This window comes from Colias croceus, chromosome 6, assembly GCF_905220415.1.
Source record: "Colias croceus chromosome 6, ilColCroc2.1".
Taxonomy (NCBI): domain Eukaryota; kingdom Metazoa; phylum Arthropoda; class Insecta; order Lepidoptera; family Pieridae; genus Colias; species Colias croceus.
Genome location: NC_059542.1, coordinates 5,194,723 through 5,217,717, shown reverse-complemented (window position 1 = coordinate 5,217,717; position 22,995 = coordinate 5,194,723). Strand labels below are relative to the sequence as shown.

The window sequence follows — 22,995 nt, the reverse complement described above, 5'->3', positions numbered from 1 at the left end:
AATAAAAGACAGATGGAGCGTTGCCGAACTAAACCGAATAATTTATCGTCATTTTCAATAAAGCTATGTGTGCTGTCATTTCGCCGCTGCACTGTACGTACACGGTGCTTCTGTGTGCGTGTAATGTTGCCAGATATTGAAAAATTTCCCAAATTTTTCCCCGACTACGGAAAAAAGAGGGTTATGTTTTTCGAGTTTATGGATGTATGTATAATATTTCTTTGACACGCCCTGCAGTATAAACCGTTGGACCGATTTTGAGTTGTGAGGTTTCATTGCAATGATCTGAATTATTATGTTAGTGGCGGTAGTGACGTAGGCTATATACATAAATGAGAAGTCAAGTTTTAATTTTTATTTAAATTCTTTTATTACATAAAGTACCTGCCTACTAAAGTTATATATGGACAAAATAATTGTATTCAATTTTTTATTAAATAAATTACATAAAAAAAGTTTCAATATTAACTATAATAATTATATTATTTTTTTATTTTTTATTTTTCATAATATATGAATACGAATAGCGGTAGTTTTTAGTCGAGAATACGGGACATTTTGTTTTCATCATATCCATCATGGAGTTCACATAAATTAAATCGCAAGCGAAAACGACTATGACGTTTTTAAGCTTTATAAAAGTAAAACAAAATAATGTATTATGCTTATTAAAATAATCTAATAATTATTATGAACCTTTAGTGCACTATACAAATAATCACATTCACGATCGAAAAATCCAACAGCATTACCCTGAAGATCTTTTAACCATTTTACCGTTTTACCAATAAAAATGGCAAATTCATTTTCAAAATACTGGCAACATACGTTGAAGTTTTGTATTCCTTCATATCTGTAAAATTATTATTCGTATGAAAGAAATAAATCAGCCAAATAATCTACAGAAAACCTGTGAAACGATGTTTTATCTTTTTTTTTGTTTTCGGGAACAAATTTTACAGCGTTTTATTATCACAAGACGGCATTTTTTTACTAAAATTGCAAACCCTTTTTGACGTATTGCATGACAATATATGCGCTATAGCACTGGTGCAGCGACGTATTTGTTTTTGATTTCGTATTTTCTTTGACAAGGGCGACGGGCGGTTGTCATGCTCCATCTGTACTTTATTTTGTAATCTAAGGTGTCATGCAATACGTCAAAAAGGGTTTGCAATTTTAGTAAAAAAATGCCGTCTTGTGATAATAAAACGCTGTAAAATTTGTTCCCGAAAACAAAAAAAAAGATAAAACATCGTTTCACAGGTTTTCTGTAGATTATTTGGCTGATTTATTTCTTTAATACGAATAATAATTTTACAGATATGAAGGAATACAAAACTTCAACGTATGTTGCCAGTATTTTGAAAATGAATTTGCCATTTTTATTGGTAAAACGGTAAAATGGTTAAAAGATCTTCAGGGTAATGCTGTTGGATTTTTCGATCGTGAATGTGATTATTTGTATAGTGCACTAAAGGTTCATAATAATTATTAGATTATTTTAATAAGCATAAAACATTATTTTGTTACTTTTATAAAGCTTAAAAACGTCATAGTCGTTTTCGCTAGCGATTTAATTTATGTGAACTCCATGATGGATATGATGAAAATAAAATGTCCCGTATTCTTGACTAAAAACTACCGCTATTCGTATTCATATATTATGAAAAATAAAAAATAATATAATTATTATAGTTAATAAGTTAATATTGAAACTTTTTTTATGTAATTTATTTAATAAAAAATTGAATACAATTATTTTGTCCATATATAACTTTAGTAGGCAGGTAATTTATGTAATAAAAGAATTTAAATAAAAATTAAAACTTGACTTCTCATTTATGTAATATATAGCCTACGTCACTACCGCCACTAACATAATAATTCAGATCATTGCAATGAAACCTCACAACTCAAAATCGGTCCAACGGTTTATACTGCAGGGCGTGTCAAAGAAATATTATACATACATCCATAAACTCGAAAAACATAACCCTCTTTTTTCCGTAGTCGGGGAAAAATTTGGGAAATTTTTCAATATCTGGCAACATTACACGCACACAGAAGCACCGTGTACGTACAGTGCAGCGGCGAAATGACAGCACACATAGCTTTATTGAAAATGACGATAAATTATTCGGTTTAGTTCGGCAACGCTCCATCTGTCTTTTATTTTGTAATCTAAGTACAAAACTTATTCAAAAGCAGAGCAGCTTACTATACGTAATTCTGGCAGGCAATTATAGCTGCATACGTATGAACCTAGGGTAGGTAGGTACTTTAAATAATAATAGTTTAAAAAAACTAAAAAACACGCTTTTTATAGAAAACCGAACTAAAAAATAAAAAATTTTATCAAATTAGTGTATTGTCATCGGTCCTCAATAAATCTACAAAGTTTGAACGAAATCTGGCCGTTTAAAGTGGGTCAAAATCGCGCCCAAAGAAGTCGGTTACAAACATACAAAAATACAGGTGAAGCTAATATAAAGCGTGTAAAAATCATCTTTATTGAGCATAATAAAATTATTGCAAAACTAAAATACGTACCTAATGGTTTATGGTATGTAGATAGCCGAATTTTTTGAAATAAATATAGTTCTTACGTTGCAATACTGTTGTCTTGTGCATTTTGAATTTTGATGCGTCAATTGTTTCACTGATGTGCTTAGTTAAAATACAAGAAATGATTACTACTTTTTGAAAATTGCCAGGGTATTTTATATAATAAAGTTTTCCATGAGTTTTCCTCTTTAAAATATTAGTGTAGATACAAATAGCAAAATATATCAAATATTTGGGTCCGTTCCGCAGCCTTTACCTCCTGTGCTTTATTCTTTGACTCTTTGTCCGCAGCTCACTTGCTTTGCCGCCTGATGGCCGCCTGATTCCTGAAGATTGTATAGAATGCTGACAGCTGTCAGGCGTCAGCTGAATGCAGAATGACAGAAGTCAAAATAAAATCGTCAAATTTAATCGAATATCGATAACGGACTGATTTTAATTTCGATTAGATTTTAGCTTGATTTTAGATTCTTAGACTAAATCAAGAAGCTTATATCTAATACACTGGAGATTTCGGTATGAACATTGACGTGTAACAAGAAAATATTGCCCAGTTCATGTTTTTTATCACTTTCACACCTAACTTGGTATTGCCACTGTTAATACGAAGTTTTCCCAAGGCTACTATGTATGCTGTAATATTCTGTGCAAAAGGTTAGTTTTTGTACATGAGTTTGTTGATAAATTGCCAACAACGTCATTCAGAAGCATTGTTGGATGAGACAATTATTATTTATGCTAAATAAACTAAGTATCTGAACCAATTATTAAAAAGCGATACTCCCTGATTATGGGTAGTCACCATAATAAAATTGTAGCAACTCTCACTTTGTCAATATGGCATGTGTGTCAAAAAAATTGCGTCGCTTCGAATATTTAAGTTAATATTGTTGCTTATTTAATGAATATTTTCCGAATATAAAGAATGCATTGTATTGTGCAAAATTGCAGAAGTGTTTGGACACCAAATTCTGGCATAGAATTTCACAGGCAAGTGTATATTTACGTTATTTACAATATTCCTCAATACTCCTGCCTTTACCTGTTTAGAATCATTTCAATGGCAAAAATTGTCTAATTTAGCATCATTTTAGTAAGCAGTCATGTTAAATTTGTTATTTCCCTAATACTTTATCATTTTTCAACAAGTTTTCAATAAACAGATTTAACAAGTAAGGTAACCATGATGACGAGTTTTTATGGATAGCGAAGAGAATATATTGTAATAACAATATTATGATGAAAATTTAGAACACCATTTTAAAGATTGTTACTAGTAATGAACAGTGGCGTAGCTAGGAGGACAAGGGCCCTGGTGCATAGGGAAAGAATCGGGCCCTCCTCCTCCCCTCTTTCCGCGTAGTTTGAACTTATATTTGCCTTCAAAAGTATCGAACTGTAAACAATCCAGTGTAACTGTTAAAATCTCAGTTTGGACAGGAAAATTCTCTGTTCCACTGTAAAATGAAGTGGGTACCCCGTTGTTTAAGCAGTTTACACTGCGATATTTACTGTTTCTTTTTTCCGTGAAGTAGCTCATTTGTAAATTTGAATTTGAGTTTAGAATAACGTTGTTTATTTTTTGTTGTCGATCATGTTGAGAGCTATCATAGATTATACGGTTACCGTTGTGCTGCAACCGGTATCGAATACACATTTTGTCATCGGAAATTTTTTTAGCGAAAATGAGTTCTAGCAGAATTTGGTGCCAGATGGATGGATGTGCGGAATAGAAATCATTAGCATTAGTGGTGATAGTGGTGATACTTGATGAAATAAGGCTGGTAGTAGGGAATTACGATTACAACAGTCAGCGACACAAGTCACAACTAGCGTCAACTATTGTAGTACGTCCCAGACCCCAGAAAGTTGAAAACATCGCCACAAATATCATAAATGAGAACTCATGCAAGACAAGATCGAATTAAAGTTTCATTAAAAAGTTGATGGGTGGAATTGGCGAATTGGTCTCACTACCGTCAAGCACGTGAGCTTATCGCTGATCCAATGTACTACGGGCGTACTCATCAAAACTACCAAATAACCGAACTAACGATAACAAACAGCACATGCCTATCGAGGACGCTTGGCGCATGTGTTGGAAACAAGGTTGGAAGTGTTGAATAAGGAGTTCTATAATTGTTGATTTGAAAAAAAAATAAAAAAATGGCTCGAGCCTGCTCACAAGATTTTTTTTTATTTACTTAAAAAAATATATTTAAAAATTTTTTTTCAAAGCTGAGGTTTGAGGGCCCCCTGAGCTCCGGGGCCCTGGTGCACTGCACCACCTGGCCATATGATAGCTACGCCACTGGTAATGAAACAACACATGACATCGGTATTGCACTCACATGTAGTTATAAGATTGTTCGTTTTTACATTGAAATTTATACTTTTTTAACTTACCTCATATTTTTTTGTTTTACGTATTTCAGCTTTCCAAAAAGTAAAATAAAAAGAAATATATGTGCCCATCAAGGTTACTGAGGATTACGACCCAGAAAAAAATACCTTTTGAAAAATAAACTTTGTAAAGTTAGCTGAAATTTGTGCAAGGCTGCTATAAACAGTTTTTCTTTGATGATTCTGGCTTGAAATTGACCCGTCGAAGCAACGCGTTTAAAAAGAAGATCTGAGTAGCTAACAATTTGGTAAACAGCATCTGATGCAAAACACAACTTTCCTCTATTTACAAAGGATGTTAATGCTATATATCGGTTCATATCCAAGCTTTGTAGCCAAAAGTTATTTATAACTATCATTCTATACCAATTAAAATTGTATGTACCTACCTATAAAGTATGACCATAATATTATAATATAAATACTGTTAAAAATATATGTCGTTATTATTTATAGACCATGATTTTTAGTTTTTTCTATTTTGAAAAATCCTGAATTTACAAACCAGCGTGGTCACTCGACAGAAAGAGACAAATAACATGACTGACGTCATTGAATGTCATAGTTTCTTGTTTCAAGTTAATGGTCATAGTGCAATCTCCGGTGTATTAGAGGATATAAGCTTCTTGGACTAAATGATACACTGTTGATCTGTTGATATATTGAATTAACACGTTAGCTGTCCCCATACAAAAAAAAATCCAACCCCATATTATGTCCAAGTTAGTTTTTGTAATTTTCTGGTTTCAAGGGGATAGTTAGTACTGAATAAATAAATAAATTAATAAATCGGTCTCAAATACTCAAATCGACCCAAAAATCTCATCAAGTAAATGTACTGAATTCGGTACCCGGACTTATGAAGTTGAATTGTCGTGTACCGTTTAGGATTTGTGAATCAGTTGCTTAGAAAAAACATTTTAATTTTTTATATTATTTCACGTTTTTTTTCTATATTATTTGACACTGAGAGAAAGAACCATTCATTCTCATGCTTTCAATTTGACAAGTATGAAGAAATAAAGTATCTAGGTATCTTTCAAATTTTCCAAATATTGTCCAGTAGTGTGCTAAACACCTTTTCTGTCAAAATTTTCTTCATATTTCTAGGGTCCGTTAGCTTTTGTTTATGATTTATAGATCTTGATAAATTAATAAACAATTCATGAAAACATATTCATATTTGACGAATTGTAAATAACATCCTTTTTTTGAAGTTGGGTGAAAAAAACGTCATGTCCCGCGCTTTTTCTATTCATTGGTATTCTATCAACAAGTCCCGGCAGTTACAGCAATCTAACTTACAAGTCCACCGAGTTAGAACTCATAAAACGCGGTAGGGGCGCATGTACCGGTTACGGTACACGGACTTGTGAGACTTGTCGTACGTGTACTGAATTCGGTGCACTGGACAGTTAACGTGTTAAGAATTATAATTTCTTGTATCAAAAATTGGTAATTACTAATAGACCACGTATAAAAATGTAATCTAAATTTTAACGGAGTTTACGAAATTTATATGTATAAAGCGGCGTAGTTACTTATTCTATAGGGCAAATTAGATATTTCTCTAAAATCAAGCATAATATATAGCAAGTTCAACGAATGTATTATCATTTATCATTGGGTTACTATGTACTACGTACATACTAGAGAGGACATCGCTACTACACTATTTGTAACACGAGTTAGAGTCAATCATCTCAAACCATTTTTTTTTTTGTTACATTGATTGGTTTTATTCACAGAACAGTAAGAACATAATAGAAGTGCTATAATGTCATCATTAGTATGAAAACCAGTGTAGCCAAACCCACACATTTAAACCGATAGTTATACAGTACACTACAAGTAAACTATGCCTTTGATTGGACAGCTTAATTTGAGTAAAAACTGACTTAGGTTATAAATTCAGCATTTCAATATGTACCCTAACGAACCAAGTTACGGTTTATTTTAGTATAACATCCCTAGGTATATTAGCTGTTTTGTTTCTCTTTGCTCAGAAATTCCAAATTCGAAAACATTCAGCTATTCCACAACAGATGGCGTTGGTTTTCAATACATATAACTTTGAACCTCTACACATAAAGATAAGGTTGAAATTTGTGTCACTCTAAATTAATGACATTAACTTGACATTAATCTGATGCTATGCTCTAAAGGATGTCAGCCTTGTTATCGATAATACACAAATAAATATATTTTTGTGCATTTTTTTTTTCTTTCTATTATATGAGTACAGGATAATGTGTCACATTTTGGAGTATGTTTATTACTACTAAGTACGTCTTTTCATATTATTATATTTAAATAAAAAACGGAATAGAATAGTATAAATCTATATTTACAAAACAAACAGAAAATATGCATTATTTTAAATCTTGGAACTGCCGTAGGTTTGATGTATCGGTGGCCTTTGTTAGACTGCTTATTGCTGTTCGGCATCCAGTTAACTCGTCACGTTGCATTTATTATCCATTTCTCTTTTAAATTAGGCTCTTTCGAAAATCTATAAATAAATAGGACAAATGAAAGCTAAGGAAAAATAGAATAAAATTTAATATTTAAAATGTTTGTCTTTTCTAAAGTATCGATACTGTCGATATGCGCCACATGCATCACTAATCCGACATTCGTTTGTTTATTTCAATAATATTCCAGAAAGTCTTGTTTGCTGTTCAATCTATATTAGTACTTATTTCTTATGGATTAAGGTTCATTTTGACTTAATATTTTTGACAAATTACGACAAGCGAAGTTGTAACATAAAATATATTTAAAATAAATTAAAATAAGACTTACCGATGGTATGAAATGCCTCGATTGCTGATATTATTTCGTCTGCTATCATTTTTCCACTCTAATACCGAACAACACGCTCTAAATAATGAATAAATATGGAAATAGTTTGGAAAATCCAAAAGTGCACGCCTCATAATCTCATCCTTTACAATAAAATTGATTATTTATAAAGAGTACGTGACTATAAATATAAAAATGAAATAAAATAAAACATTTGGAAAAGTAAAGAAAGCGGTACCGTAATAATTGAGCTATTTTTCTTGTGTTATAGATGTGAAACTGCGCAGGTTTAAGGGACTGACTACCAACTTATTTTTTTAAACCTTGGCTTATAGTATAAAGAATCGAGTTTATAATGGTGAATTTTGAGTACCCTATAAAAAAAAAAAAAGTCGATATTTTTTTTGTTTATTTAATAACAATTAAACCACATCGAATCAGACCCTGAAAAATGAAAGGGTTCTATTCCTGAGCATACTCAAGCGTAAGAGAAAAAAAAAGACTCGATTAGTAAAGTATTTCGGTCGCTATCGTGTTAACAAGAAAAAGGATCCGCACATACAGACACACGGACGTCCAAGACAGAACTTTTTTAAACTGTTTTTTAACTAGTTTAAATAACAAAAATGACATCAAAAATATCATGAACGTTAAAAATAGTGTTTTTTCTTAATATGTGTGTGTATGTATTATCTTACAAGTGCAATGTATGATACATAAAGACATTTTAAGTTTGAAAAATCAGATGTTTTGCGCGAAGTGACAGTAGTACCCACCTCAACGCTTCGCTTATGAGTTGCTTATGAGGCGTGCAATAGGGTTTGACAGTTGACAACCGACTCGAATATTTTTCTGCGCACAACTGAGAGCGAGTTAGGTGATCTTACCTTACTAGTGACACGTGGGCCACGCCCACATCGCACTTCTATTATGTTCTTACTGTTCTGTGGTTTTATTTGTATAAGTCTATTATTCATATTTTTTTTAATAAGATAAACAATATTTATTTGTTATATTGATTGGTTTTAATTTATAAGTAAAAGAGGCAATCTATCAAGTGTATGACTCACAGCTCACTAGCCGCCCCGCACCGCGCCGCGGCCGCACAGATTTTGTTAGTTGTGTCCTCTCTATACGTAGTAATCACAGAGTAGTAGCACACAAAGACTACTATGTATATATGGTAGCACAGACTATTATTGACCTAATAAATATTAATTATACCTTTTTTGTTTATGAAACTAATTTAATTTATAGAAAGTTTATAAATATGTTTAAAAATGCATGTTTGGTCGTGAATGAGTAAAGTAATATATTATGGTACAGTATTACATAAATATACTCGCTGAAGTATTTATATTTAATTTTAATTAAACCAGTTGTCCAGTTGGTACTTAGGTACCTACTATTCTATCACTCGATTTGAATTAAATTAAATATATTTTAAACAACTTGTTTAAAGGTAGGTAACTAATAATATGTAAATAATATTCTTGTTTTCTGTGTAGTTGACCTTGCTAAGTGCGATGTGACGACGACGAGTATTGTTATTACAAACATCTAAAATAAAACTTCTTATCAAATTATATAGCCGCAAACAATTGTCAGTCCGTTGATAAAGTTTCTCAGTTATTTAGTGATTTTGCTCTTACATAAAAGTTAAAACTTAGGTATTTTAATATGTATGGAATTAAGACATTTTTAATTTTAAGATCTACCACAAAATTAACTGGTCTTTCTAAGATATATTCAATTTCTAAGGTAAGAAAAATTTGTATTAGGTACGTGTTTATTTAATTATGTACTTATTAATATTACATTGCACTAAAATAAATACATAAAAAATTATTGGGATAATGTTGGGATAAAACTATTTAGAAATAAAATTTCTTAATATTTTATATCACTAAAATTTTAAATTTTATAAAAATTAAATAAAACTTGCAGGTTATATCTTGTGCTGCTTATAGTACTTCTATAAAGAGCAAAATTGTTGCTGATGTCAACGAAGCAGTGAAAGATATTAACGATGGATCAAAACTATTGGTGGGAGGGTTCGGGTTGTGTGGTATTCCAGAAAATCTTATCAAAGCAGTTAACAATAAGAAAGTTACCGGACTCACAGTTGTCTCTAATAATGCTGGTAAGTGAAATTTTTTTATGATTTTTATATATTTGGTTCGTTACCTTCTTTAAATGCTACGTTTGTATGGATATTCAATCAACCTATATAAATTCATATTCTTGGTGCTTGTCTGATATTTTACCTGAATAAATATATCCCTGAGGAATGAATACTTACGATTTTTAATTAACAGGAGTTGAAGATTTTGGCCTTGGAATCTTGCTGAAGAGTAAACAAGTTAAGCGCATGATATCATCATATGTAGGAGAAAATGCTGAATTTGAAAGACAATTTTTGAGTGGAGAGTTGGAGGTAAATGTGACTAATATAAATATTTTTTATACATATTTGTTAGACAATTTTTTTTTTATTGCATCTGTGTTTATAATGAAATAATAATCTTCCAGGTATTTCATTCTAAACAAAAATCTGTAAACATTATTTCAGTTTATTTCTCATTTTCATAACATTGCATACCTACCCTATTATTTCTCCATTCAGGTTGAACTTACTCCTCAAGGGACGTTAGCTGAAAGAATAAGGGCAGGTGGTGCTGGTATTCCTGCTTTCTTTACACCAACAGGCTATGGAACTTTAATACATGAAGGAGGTTCACCAATAAAATATAATAAAGATGGAAAGGTAATGCATATTTATGTGTTATTTATAGATGCCTTTACACATTAGTTTTTAATGTATTGTTTTTGTAATTTATATAAAAAAATTGCAGATAGAAATACCAAGTTCACCACGTCACGCACAAGTATTTAACGGTATCAATTATATTATGGAAGAAGCCATTACCGGTGACTTTGCTTTGATCAAAGCCTGGAAAGCTGATCGATTTGGCAACTTATTGTTCAGAAAAACGGCACGCAATTTTAACCCAACTATGTGTAAAGCGGCCAAAGTTACAATAGTTGAAGTTGAGGAAATTGTTGATGAAATTGACCCAGACTTTGTCCACATACCATCAGTATATGTTCACAGAATTGTGTTGGGTGACAAATTTGAGAAGCGAATTGAACGGAGAACGATAGCCAAGCCGAAAGAAAACAAGGAAAAGAAGGCTTCAGACTTGGTCAGAGAAAGGATTATTAAAAGGGCAGCTTTGGAGTTCAAAGATGGAATGCATGCTAATCTTGGCATTGGTGAGTCCTATCTATACTAATATTATAAAGCTGAAAAGTTTGTTTTTTTGAACGCGCTAATCTTAGGAACTACTGGCCCGATTTGAAAATTTTTTCGGTGTTGGAGCCATTTATCGAGGAAGGCTATAGGATATAATATATCATCACGCTAAAACCAACAGGAGCGGAGCAATGCGGGTATAACCGCAGAGAACAGCTAGTCTTTCATATTATAAATTACAAAAAGATCATAAAAAATTATAACCCTAATATGTTTCAGGTATGCCAATGTTAGCAAGTAGCTTTATCCCAAGCAATATGAATGTGCTATTGCAATCTGAAAATGGTATCCTGGGTCTAGGACCATATCCAACGGAAAATGAAATTGACGCTGACCTTATAAATGCTGGAAAGGAGACTGTAACAACTCTTCCAGGTAATCTTTGATTATTTACACTCTAAATAATGAAGGCAGATAATATTATTATTATGAAATACTTTTAATTCCTTTAAAGCCTTTTATAATTTACTTTAAAACCGTACAATTAAGTTTTTATCTAGGTGTTCATAAATCTATACTAATATTATTTATAGGTGAAGAGTTTGTTTGTTTGGTTTGTTTGTTTGAGCGCGTTAATCTCAGGAAGTACTGGTCCGATTTTTAAAAATTATTTATCGAGGAAGGCTGTATATCATCACGCTTAGACCAACAGGGCAATGCGGGTGAAACCGCGGAGCACAGCTAGTTATATATATAATGGATGATTTGAAAATTTAAGCCTGTTTAAAGTGTACTTAGCACATTACCTTTTGCTGTCTTATCTGGATAGAACATAATAAGTATTCTGTATTTATATCAATATAGTTACTTTGTATTTAACATATTTCTTGATGTATAGGTTCATCATACTTTTCTTCCGACGATAGTTTTGCTATGATCCGCGGAGGACACATTGACCTGACAATGCTTGGTGCTATGCAAGTTTCACAATTTGGGGATCTTGCTAACTGGATGATACCTGTAAGTAATGTATAATAATGACACTTCAATAATAACATAATATGATTAATTCTAATGTTTTTTTTTCGAAGGGATCACAAATTTTATAATTAAAATAGTTACCTACTTAGTTTATTTTAAAGTAATTGTAAATTTCTATCTAACTATTATTTTATATATTTCTATTATATAATAAACTTTTTTTAGGGTAAAATGGTGAAGGGTATGGGTGGTGCCATGGATCTTGTTTCATCTCCTGGAACTAAGGTTGTCGTCACGATGGAGCATTCAGCTAAAAATGGTGGACATAAAATTGTACCTGAGTGCTCATTGCCTCTTACTGGAAAACATTGCGTCGATATGATCATCACTGAGAAGGTAATAATTAGAATGAAATATATTATAGCATTTATAATTGTTATACAAGATGTTCAGTTCAACCATGTTCAACATGTAATTAAAATATTAATTTATGTACCTGCTACATCAATGTAATCTAAATTATGTTTACAATTAAAATGTAATCTCTTATCTTGTAATCTTGCCCTATTATTATTCCAATACTTTTTATTTTCAGTGTGTTATGGAGGTAGATAAAGAAAAAGGATTGATATTAACTGAGTTGGCTGATGGCGTTACAGTGGAAGATGTTGTAGCTAGTACTGGATGTGAATTCCATGTCTCACCTAATCTAAAGAAAATGGGAGACATAACAGAGGTTAATTCTGAATAATATACTCAACTAAGAACTTGTACTTAAGTTATAATCTCAAATTAACCATGTAAGAAGCATGTATTTTGAAAAAATGTTTGATATATTTTATATAATATTATATATTTTTTTACTGTGTATTCTGCCATGATTTTATGTTATGCATTTTATAAATGTTTTATAAAGTTTATTGTTAATATGATCGTTTTATTGTTTTTAATTTTATTAAATTAATCACTGTAACTATTCATATGTGTGTAGCAAATGTGCATCAAACATTTGGCGACAGGAAGGCTACCCATGCGTGAATCTTTCTTAGAGCTAGCGCGCAAGAGCAACTTTTGTCTCCGCAACTATTTTGTCTCTCCCATCAACTCTATGGGGAGTTGCGTCGCTACGTGCGCACACTTTCTTACTAGCCCATAGAGTTGATGGGAGAGACAAAATAGTTGCGGAGACAAAAGTTGCTCTTGCGCGCTAGCTCTTACATTACATCAGTCAGAATCGACATCCGAAATCGAAAATTTAACAATAATTCCAAAAGTTTTCAAACTTCGGTCAAGTGAATAGTACATTGGGACGACAATAAATCTCATTTTGCAACCTTGTCCGCAGTCCGGAACATAGTTAAAATTGCAATCAAATTATTTTTTTGCTGTATGATCGTGAAAAAAATTCCAAAAGTTCTGCAAACTTGGGAAAGTTTTCGATATAATATTTCATATCACGTATTAAATTTGCAACCAATCTAAGTGTACGGTATATTGTTAAAATTGCAATTAAATTATTTTTTTGCTGTATGATCGTGAAAAAATTTCCAAAAGTTCTGCAAACTTGGGAAAGTTTTCGATATAATATTTCATATCACGTATTAAATTTGCAACCAATCTAAGTGTACGGAACATTGTTAAAATTGCAATTAAATTATTTTTTGCTGTATGGTCGTGAAAAAAATTCCAAAAGTTCTGCAAACTCGACACAGATATCGGAAATATATACCAAACGGTTGTATAAATTGCAACCTTTAAAATAATTATAAATAAACATGTTCCGGTCAACGAAAAGACCGGAACATGTTTATTTATAATTATTTTTAATTCGTGGTCATTTTTTCGAGTAAGGTGGTCTCGGAATAATTACAGAAGTTTTGGAACTTGGTTGCAAACTTCGAAAACATATATTCTGATGCATTTACAAATTTGCAACCTCATTCAGTTTAATAAATAAAAAAAAACATTAATATTCAATATAAAAAGATGTTCCGTACACTGAGATTGGTTGCAAATTTAATACGTGATATGAAATATTATATCGAAAACTTCCCCATGTTTGCAGAACTTTTGCAATTTTTTTCACGACCATACAGCAAAAAATAATTTAATTGCTGTTCCGGACTGCGGACAAGGTTGCAAAATGAGATTTACTGTCGCCCCAGTGTACCATTCGCTTGACCGAAGTTTCAAAACTTTTGGAATTATTGTAAATTGATTGTCTTGACTGACTGGAGTACATTGTATAAAACACAGTATAAAACCACTATAAAACAAAGTCGCTTGCCGCCGTCTGGATCTATATGCGCTATCTTTAAAATTACGTAAGTAACAGATTTTTTTTTTAATAGATAGAGTAATTCAAGAGAAGGTTGTAGTACTTAACTTAATAATTTATTAGCCGAAGCCGCGGGAGACCTAGTCAATCATAAATCTGCGTGTGAATGTACAACGTGAGCTCCGCGCTCGTAAAGTGGGTGGATGATGAAGGATTTGTTCACGCATAAGAACGACTAGGTTTCGGCTCGCGGTTTAGTGAATGATAATAAATATTGATAGGCTCAAGTCAATACTGCTTACTGACTGACAATAAAGTAAAAAAGATAAAAAAAATTCTTTGACAAATCCACGACAAAGAATTTTTCTTTATGTCACCACAGTCACACAAATAAATATTTACAACTTTATTTCAAAAGTAATATATTTTATAGATATACTTAAACAAAGTATAATGGAGTGGAATGGACCAAACCACCCATTTGTAGTTTGGGCGTCTTGTTTCCTATGGGCTATATCAGTTTTTTCAATTATATGGTCTTTGCTTTTATTTTTGTGTAAGTCGAATATATATATTTCACTAAATCTACCCAATAATAACCTTTAGCTATAGCTATTTCATGGGATACCATAAATTATTTAAATCATGAATTAAAATACTGTACAAATCATAGACAAAAATTATTGAAACAGTAAAACTGTTAAGTTTATATGATTTAAAATTTTCAACATTTAATGGGAAAAGATGTTGAGCAGAAGTTGCCTGTGTAGGTACAAGATGTGCTATATTTAATATGATATTGTTAGACTTAACTTTTGATTTAATATTTTTGTGGATGAATAGTTGTTGTTTAAACGACGTTTGACCCAACTACCTTCACTTTTGCTAATAGTCGTTGACTCGCTGCGATTTGTTATCAACTACCTACATCAATTAGGTAGCTGTGTAGAATCGCAGTACCTACATTCTTATTACATTCAAACTAATATTTAACTCGGCCTCGCGTGTTATTTCTTAGAATATTATAATTTTAACCTCCTTGGTGGTACGAGTTGCGCTTTAATTACCTAAATAATCCACAAGCTACCTAACAGGTACCTAGCTTTCAGTTTCAATCGATCAAAGACTGAAATGTGCTACTAAACTTCATCATTGTACATTTTTAAACTACCTACGTAGTGTGCATTAATAAATTGTCCTGAAACCACATGGTTTGAAATAAGCCAATTTTTCGGCTTGTTTCACCACATGATTTTTCGACTGGAGTTCTACGATGGCACGACTGATAAGATGATGGTTTGAATCTTATCAGTCTTTATTATTATTTAATGAAAATTTTAGGTTTAAGCGACCTGTTATTTTTTACGGGAACGGATTTAGTGAATGCGCTTATTCTACTATCTGGAATACTAATGATGCCCACAACTCTATTTATTTTGAATTCTATTGCAACTGGAAAAAAAATAAAGTACCTAAGTACATACTTACTATTATCATTTTTTAAAAGCAATAATATTAATATTATATTTCGCCTTTTTTACTTAATAATTAAGTTATTTAATTATAAAAAATATTTTTTATAAAAACGATACAAATGGAGTAATTTTCTACTTTACAGCCACAAGGATAAAGTTTTATGTTGCCCATTATGGCTTTGCATTGTTTGTATAATAATTATCAACGTAATTGGTGTTATATTGTGCATACATAAAATATACGTATGCCAAGAAACTACCATGAAATTCATTACAAGTTGTATGAAGAATTATAAAACGGTGCCAAAATATAAAAACTTTGTTGATAATCTACAGTGGACATTTAAATGTTGTGGGGTACTTACTTCTTATTAATAAATAACCCATCGTTACGTATACATTTAACGAAGCTCAATGCTTTTTAAAATATTATTAAATTTTAGTTAGTTTCGTACAAGGATTGGTATAAGCAAGACTGGCATGATAAAGTAAGTGAATACGAATTGGAGCCGTCGACTATTAAGCAAAGGGAAGCAAAGAATGTCAATGAAGTGGATAGTGTTCCTTTAAGGTATAATTTTAAAAATAAAACAACATTCTACATTTGCTTTCATGGGGTTCTGTTTATAGGCGTTAATTTTTGTAAATTTCCTTTTTTGATCAAAATCTGCATTTATACCGTTATAGATAGCCACTGCTTTACAACTTCATTATCAGATCTAAATTTTTTTAAGTTAGGTAAGTATAGTTTTTAGTCTCGTATTTTATTTATTTATTTACACTAATTTTGTGTGCTGGCATACAATTAAGTCATTCAAATTAAAACGTATAACTAGTCCAGCACAGAAGGCCGCCTTATCACTTAAGAGTGATCTCTTCCAGGCAACCTACTGTGTGGGTAATATTATGGAGGAGGAGGTAGGCAAGAAGTAAAAAAAAAATATATACATAGGTACATACGTATTTTGTTGTGTAACGTGAGAAATATGCATTTAGTTACATATCAAAAACTTTCTGACTGATATTAATTATGAAGTTTTCGAAGAATAAAGGGGTTGGTTGGTCGGTTCGTCTCTATTTAACTGTTAAAATTTAAAATAACCCGGGGGCACAATAAAATCTACAGTTTTATTATTTATATCTTTTATTATATTGTGTTTATAATGCTATTTTTCAGTTGTTGTAAAAGTGGATCTTGTGTATCAAGTTATCTGAAAGAGTTAGGAACTCATTCAATAAATACGAGCGGATGTGGTCAAATTTTGTACCGCATTATTATGATTTCCGTGAATGCTCACCTTATGATGTTTGTCTCAGTAATACTTCTAGAGGTAATTGAACTGATCCTTTTCCTATATAAATCGTAGTACGGTCACATACAAATTACCTACAATGTAGTTTCTAAATTTACAAGCTATGGTAGATATTTTTTCATTGTCTCTGCGTATCTTTTTTTTTACAACAGGTAGAGTCTGGCCAGTCAAAGCTGAACCCAGTGTTTTTTGTAGCGGCCACACTATGGAATGTCAACATGGCGTTTCGGCGCAGTTAGTTGTCAGTTTTGTTGAAAAGGGTTCAAATCCTTTACTTTAATAATGTTTAAATCCTGCTGTGTTGTGTACGTAATGCACCTATATAATATTATGATCACCTTTATGAATATCAAAAGTATCAAAATGTTTTTTTCCTACTAAAGCCGATGTTACCAGTAAACGTAGTGGTTATATCCTCTTTGGTTAGCAGGTCCATATTTTTTAAATTTGCCGCCCTTTACTGGGTTCAGCTTTGGCTGGCCAGACTCTATTTACTTACTAATAAAAATTAAACTTTTTAAAGGTATTCATACTAAGAACTATAATAATAGACGGACGAAAAAGTATGCTTGATAATTTAAGGAATTATAAAAACGTAAGTCATATTATGTCGGTGAATGAAAATTTTGATGCCTCAAGTGGATCATATCAATATATTGCTCAAGACAGTGATGATGCGGTACAATATGAAAAATCTCTCAATGATAACGATTATTAGTCAAATTTCATATATTGATCGTAGTATAATTATTTAGATTATACACTACTTTATTCCATTTAACATTGTTTTTTTTATATAATTAATGGTTTTTTGTTTGCTTTTGATGCTGATGACTATTTTTCCGAACAACAAAAGGAAAAATGAAACTCTTAACAGCTATGAACGCGGAACGAGTGGAGGACGGAGGTACCTATGTGGCTTTGAAGTGGCTTTGAATGGCTTTGAAGCTGAAATTTAAATCAAATACTCAGGTCTACCTTCCCTTGAACCTGTGAAAGAACAGGAAACAATGTAAAAAGCATAGTCAAAAAGTTACCACATTTAATTAAAAAAAAGCTTTGATCGGAACCCCCGGCCCGTGAGTGGCGAGTCTAACCCGCACTTGGTCAGATTTATTTTCACTAGGTATGTCTAGCGGCAAATTTCTTAAGAGCTGGCCTGCACACCTGCACCTGCGCAGAAGAAAAAATAAGGTAGGTGCCTGTCTTTAAATTTTAAAAGGTAATTTTTAACATTCTTTATAATAATATTATAATAATTGTATGCGATGCGTATTATTCCTCTATAACTGCTTATTACTTACTCTGTTGTATGCTTGCATATCTGTTACTAATCCTCTTATGTCAAAAAATGACAAAGTCAATGTCAAAGGGTAAAATAAAACGAAAGATTGAGGTTATGATTTAGAAATCATTCGATGTAAATAAAAAAAATTAAAATAAGAGAAAGGAATTAGCTGACTTATTTGAAATGGTATTTTTGAGCATTGTAAATTTCGTAAGATGTCGGGGGCCAGATGAATTTTGGAGAAAAAGGAAGATATTCAGGTTAGCAGCGCATTATGTTGGACGTCGCCGAAATTGTTATTCTGTAGCTGTACGAAATGTTCATCGTGCCTTGGTATACGCTACAAAAGCGCGCCAGTTGAAAAAACAAGATATGAAAGCTTTATGGGATACACGAATAACGGCAGCTTGCGAACAACATAATATAACAGAATTTTCTTTGAGAGAAGGCCTGGACCGTGCCAATGTGATGCTTGATCGTAAATCTTTGTCTGATTTAGCTTCATGGGAACCAAAAACATTTGAATGCCTTGCTGCAGTTGCAAAGGAAAAACTACGGCTTGATGGAACTGTTGATAATATGGATAGAAGGGAACCAACTGGAGTAGATTTAAACCTTCAAGATGTAATGTTGGAAGCTTGGTTAAAAGAAAGAAAGTAGATTGTTAACATTTTATTAGTCTTAGTTATAAGAATAAATAGTAATTAGCTAAACTAGTAATGTTTTATTAACCTCGTAACGCCCAGATACCTAATAAAAGGCATGCAGCTCGATAGTGGTACCGGCCCAAGCTGTTATCCAACTTTATGACCTAAACGCCCACGGTACCTTTTTAAAGGTATCTGACAGTATCTGATTTGAAAACGCCGTAACATTTTAAATTACGCGCCAAATCTAATTACTGTTTTTTATCCGGCTACTGGAAAGTATGTTTTTGTCTATGGTTAAGCAATAGTGCCAATAGAAAAAGAAAATATATGTAATTTCCGGCGAAAAGTCTGGCCATCTTGACTGACTAGAGGACGTGGTAAGTTCAATCCATGATTATTGATGCAATCTTAGGTTTTTAACTGAGAGTATCTTACTCTGCTTGTTGCCAAATATGTAAATATTAGAATTACATTTAGATTTACGCGAAAATAAAGAATATGCGTGTGAAATAACCTTGTAAAATCTGGATACCTTTTAGAAGGTATAAGAGTATTAACATATTATTGGATTTTAAAAGGTATAAGGGAATAAACCACTAATCAATTTGATTTGCCTTTGCAACTTATGATTTAGACCGTTTTCTCCTTCATAATATAAAGTAAATTATTGAGTCCGTTACAGAATATTTTAGTACCTATCCTTTTCAGGTAACCCAATGAGAGATGAGCATATCGAAGAAGCTTTAGAAGTATTAAATCAGTCAGATATAGAAGAGTATGAACTATTTGGAGATGAGGATTTCAACATAAACCAAAACTAAGAAAGCTCTTCAAGTTCTGAAGAATCTGAAAATAATATTTTTTTTATTAAAAACCAACTCTTATTTGCAAAATTATTTAAAATTTCTATAGAAATATATCAATTTACTATTCTGATTTTAAAAGGTATATGGGTTGCTATCGTGTTTTTGGCTCCAATTTAGAAACTTGTTAATTTTTGCTTCTGTCATCTGTTGGAAGTGGATTTCTTCTGATAGAAATCCTAAAACACGTGATAAACTAGCCTTTAAAAATAATAAGTACAGAAAATAATGATCATATTGCTCAAAAATTGATATTTTTTTCTCAGATTGTAAGTGTGAGATATGTTTTTGGTCATTAAAATTTTGGAAGACATCTATTAATGCAAATATTTATGTTCATTGTTTTTTGTAATATAAAATAAACCCTATATTGTCTACCGCTAATCAATAATTTAAAAAATACGAATTTTGCGAAATTGAGTTTTGTAATACATTAAAGCCCATATGCCTAAATAAAGAATAACGAATTTGGGGTTATTTAGTGTCTCAAAACCTTCCACTGATATACATTTACACGCAGAAAAAATCCCACGCTCATACGGAAATAATAAGGCACTTTTTTAGATTTCAACACCTCCGGGTCTGCACCATGTGAACCTTTTAAAAGGTACTTGGGCTGCAAGCCCATGTTTGGTAAAAATAGCCTGGGCGTTACGAGGTTAACTACTGCCTAAGTCCCTTTTGAGTTGTTTTGTCAATTCATTTTGTTTTTCCAGGATATATACATTTTCTATTTTTCTCCTTTGTTGCCGCTCTGTATCTCTTAAAACACCTTCATGCATCTTTTCTCTAAAAAAAATAATAATTAAATACTCCTTGTCCTTAGCTGAATACAAAAAGTTATGTTTGAAAAATTCAACTGTAAAGTAGACAAAATGAATTATTGGTCTCTTATGTTTGTATGAGAAAGGTTACTCTTTTGTGATGTAACAAATAACTTTCATCCAATATCAGAATGTTAAATTGGTTGATTTGATAAAAATTAATAGTGTTTGTTAATGGTGATAAAAAATGGATATGGTTGATAATTTTTGAAGTGAAAATTTAATGAGTCTCCTTGAGAAAATTTTGAGTTTGCTTCCTGTTTGTAAATGATCAATGTTATAATATCCCAAATTTTAACACTAAAATTATAAGTTATATGTTTTCACTTGTATCAGCAGCTCCATTAATTTACTTCTACATGTCTTATGACTGGACTTCATACCATGTGATCCTTGATAGAGACTACCTTCTGCGGCATATGGCTACAGTATATAGCAGTATTGAATAAAATTAGTCTGCTATATACAGCATAGGTATACAAGTCTATCTTTATATGTATGAACATTTATCAATAAAAAATCTGGAGGAGGAGGATAAAATTAATATATGTATATGTAAGTATGCAGCATTCAAGAACTTTGCTGTATTAATGATATACCTATGTTAAAATAATTACTCAGGGCATTTTACCTGTCCGACTGTTGTTTTATATGTACATAACCAACTATTCCTGTAGTAACAAGACAGGTTAAACCAAGTACGATTTTAGAAGTGGACGACATTTGAATTATGGATTGAAGATTTGCGGTTGAGTAAGTTTTTAAAAGGCTTGATATAATATGATTTCCGAATATAATAAGTTGTATGTTGGATTATTATTTTAGAGGAAAAGCTATGCAATAGCCAATATCGTAACGTATTAAATTTTGTTAAGAATTATGATAAAATTTTAATTCGATCGTATTTATTTGATCTGTCAATCTATTCTTTTTGACACATGTCAAACTTTAGGTAGGTGACACAAAAGGCACTAAATGCCCGACTGAATACAGATAATTTTTTCAAAATCTGATTTTAGTAGAAGTCCAGTAACGTGTGTATATACTATATAACACATATTAGCTTACCGCCCGCGGCTTCGCCCGCTTTCTCTAAAACGATTTTAGATTTAAACTATCCTATCTCTCAAGTTGGATCGAACTGCACATGGTGTGCGAATTTTATTATAACCCGTTAAGTGGTTTAGGAGTCCATTGAGGACAAACATTGTAACACGAGATTTATATAGGGTGTCCCAACAAGAACGCAAGATTTAAATTTGACATAAAACGCAGATATAAAAAAAAAATTGTGAAAACTATATTATATTATCATAAAGTAGACAAGATGAGGTTATGTTTGGAACAACACATCAGGGAGATGGCCGCTGCGGCTTTGCTAGCACATACGCGATCTTTTAATGAAATTTTCAATGACCGTTTTACATAAATGCTGTGGTATTTCATTAATACAGCGTCCAATTTCGTCTTTTAAGGCTTGAGCCGTCGTCGGCTTAATCGCATCTAGGTGGCCAATTATGGTCCCCAAAGCGTGAAATAACACGACCGAAAATGACTGATGCAGCAATTGTATTGTTTCTCTGGCTGTATGACATGTGGCGCGGTCTTGTTGAAACCACATCCCCTCCAGCATGCAAGACGCAAATCTTTCGTTAAAATTCGCTGCATTGTGATTCGGAAACACCAATTTTTGGAGCTCGGTGTTGAATTGAGATGGATAGAGTTTGAGCGATATCATCACGTACAGCTGCGATATTTTCGGTTGATCGACCTGGTCGAAGGCGCGTTGTTGTCTTTACATAACTTACAGACCCAGTTTCAGCAAATTTTTCATTCATCTCTTTACTGATCGCAATTTGCGTACTGTACGCCGCAAAACTTTCACTATTTTGGTAAAACAAATTTTACAATGAGAATGCGTTGATCCTTCGTTTAGCGTTAAATTTTTATTGAAATCAAGAATGATGATAACGAATCCTTTGATGTGCAAAATCATTTGAACGTTAAACCAATTCAAAAACGCTCTATAACGATAAAACAGTCAACTATAATGAGCCCTTTGACATCCAAAAACCTATCAAAAATGAACTACAAGGGTGACCCTAAAAAGCGAGTAAATCGTCTTATGAAAAAATACCGCATAAAAGAATACCTTCTACTAAAAAAAAATAACACTTGTTGATATGTCAATGTCAAATAATGACACTTCGAATGGCGCCAAATTTAAATCTTGCGTTCTTGTTGGGACACCCTATAGTAGGTATACTAAGATAATAAAATCAGACAGACAA

At 32.0% G+C, this 22,995-nt stretch overlaps 4 protein-coding genes across 4 annotated transcripts; 3 read left to right on the top strand and 1 right to left on the bottom strand.

Moving 5' to 3' along the window:
* The first annotated feature begins 9,228 nt into the window (after nucleotides 1-9,228).
* LOC123692748 (succinyl-CoA:3-ketoacid coenzyme A transferase 1, mitochondrial) lies at nucleotides 9,229-12,940 on the top strand. The gene is made up of 9 exons (XM_045637539.1): nucleotides 9,229-9,537; nucleotides 9,724-9,919; nucleotides 10,095-10,213; nucleotides 10,403-10,543; nucleotides 10,632-11,052; nucleotides 11,312-11,467; nucleotides 11,931-12,052; nucleotides 12,239-12,409; nucleotides 12,609-12,940. Exons 1-9 carry the CDS (start codon nucleotides 9,457-9,459, stop codon nucleotides 12,762-12,764), a joined length of 1,563 nt encoding a protein of 520 aa, XP_045493495.1. The 5' UTR covers nucleotides 9,229-9,456; the 3' UTR covers nucleotides 12,765-12,940.
* Nucleotides 12,941-14,721: 1,781 nt separating this feature from the next.
* On the top strand, nucleotides 14,722-17,813 carry LOC123692645 (photoreceptor outer segment membrane glycoprotein 2-like). Its single transcript, XM_045637414.1, has 6 exons — nucleotides 14,722-14,847; nucleotides 15,633-15,759; nucleotides 15,910-16,123; nucleotides 16,210-16,337; nucleotides 16,944-17,129; nucleotides 17,617-17,813. Exons 1-6 carry the CDS (start codon nucleotides 14,745-14,747, stop codon nucleotides 17,795-17,797), a joined length of 939 nt encoding a protein of 312 aa, XP_045493370.1. The 5' UTR covers nucleotides 14,722-14,744; the 3' UTR covers nucleotides 17,798-17,813.
* A 620-nt stretch (nucleotides 17,814-18,433) lies between these two features.
* Nucleotides 18,434-19,080, top strand: LOC123692814 (39S ribosomal protein L20, mitochondrial). Its single transcript, XM_045637609.1, has one exon. The coding sequence runs from the start codon at nucleotides 18,551-18,553 to the stop codon at nucleotides 19,025-19,027; it is 477 nt and encodes a 158-aa protein (XP_045493565.1). The 5' UTR covers nucleotides 18,434-18,550; the 3' UTR covers nucleotides 19,028-19,080.
* Nucleotides 19,048-21,629, bottom strand: LOC123692816 (protein PET117 homolog, mitochondrial). The gene is made up of 3 exons (XM_045637610.1): nucleotides 21,336-21,629; nucleotides 20,545-20,669; nucleotides 19,048-19,099 (listed from the first exon to the last, which is right to left on the bottom strand). Exons 1-3 carry the CDS (start codon nucleotides 21,425-21,427, stop codon nucleotides 19,095-19,097), a joined length of 222 nt encoding a protein of 73 aa, XP_045493566.1. The 5' UTR covers nucleotides 21,428-21,629; the 3' UTR covers nucleotides 19,048-19,094.
* Between the last annotated feature and the right edge of the window lie 1,366 nt (nucleotides 21,630-22,995).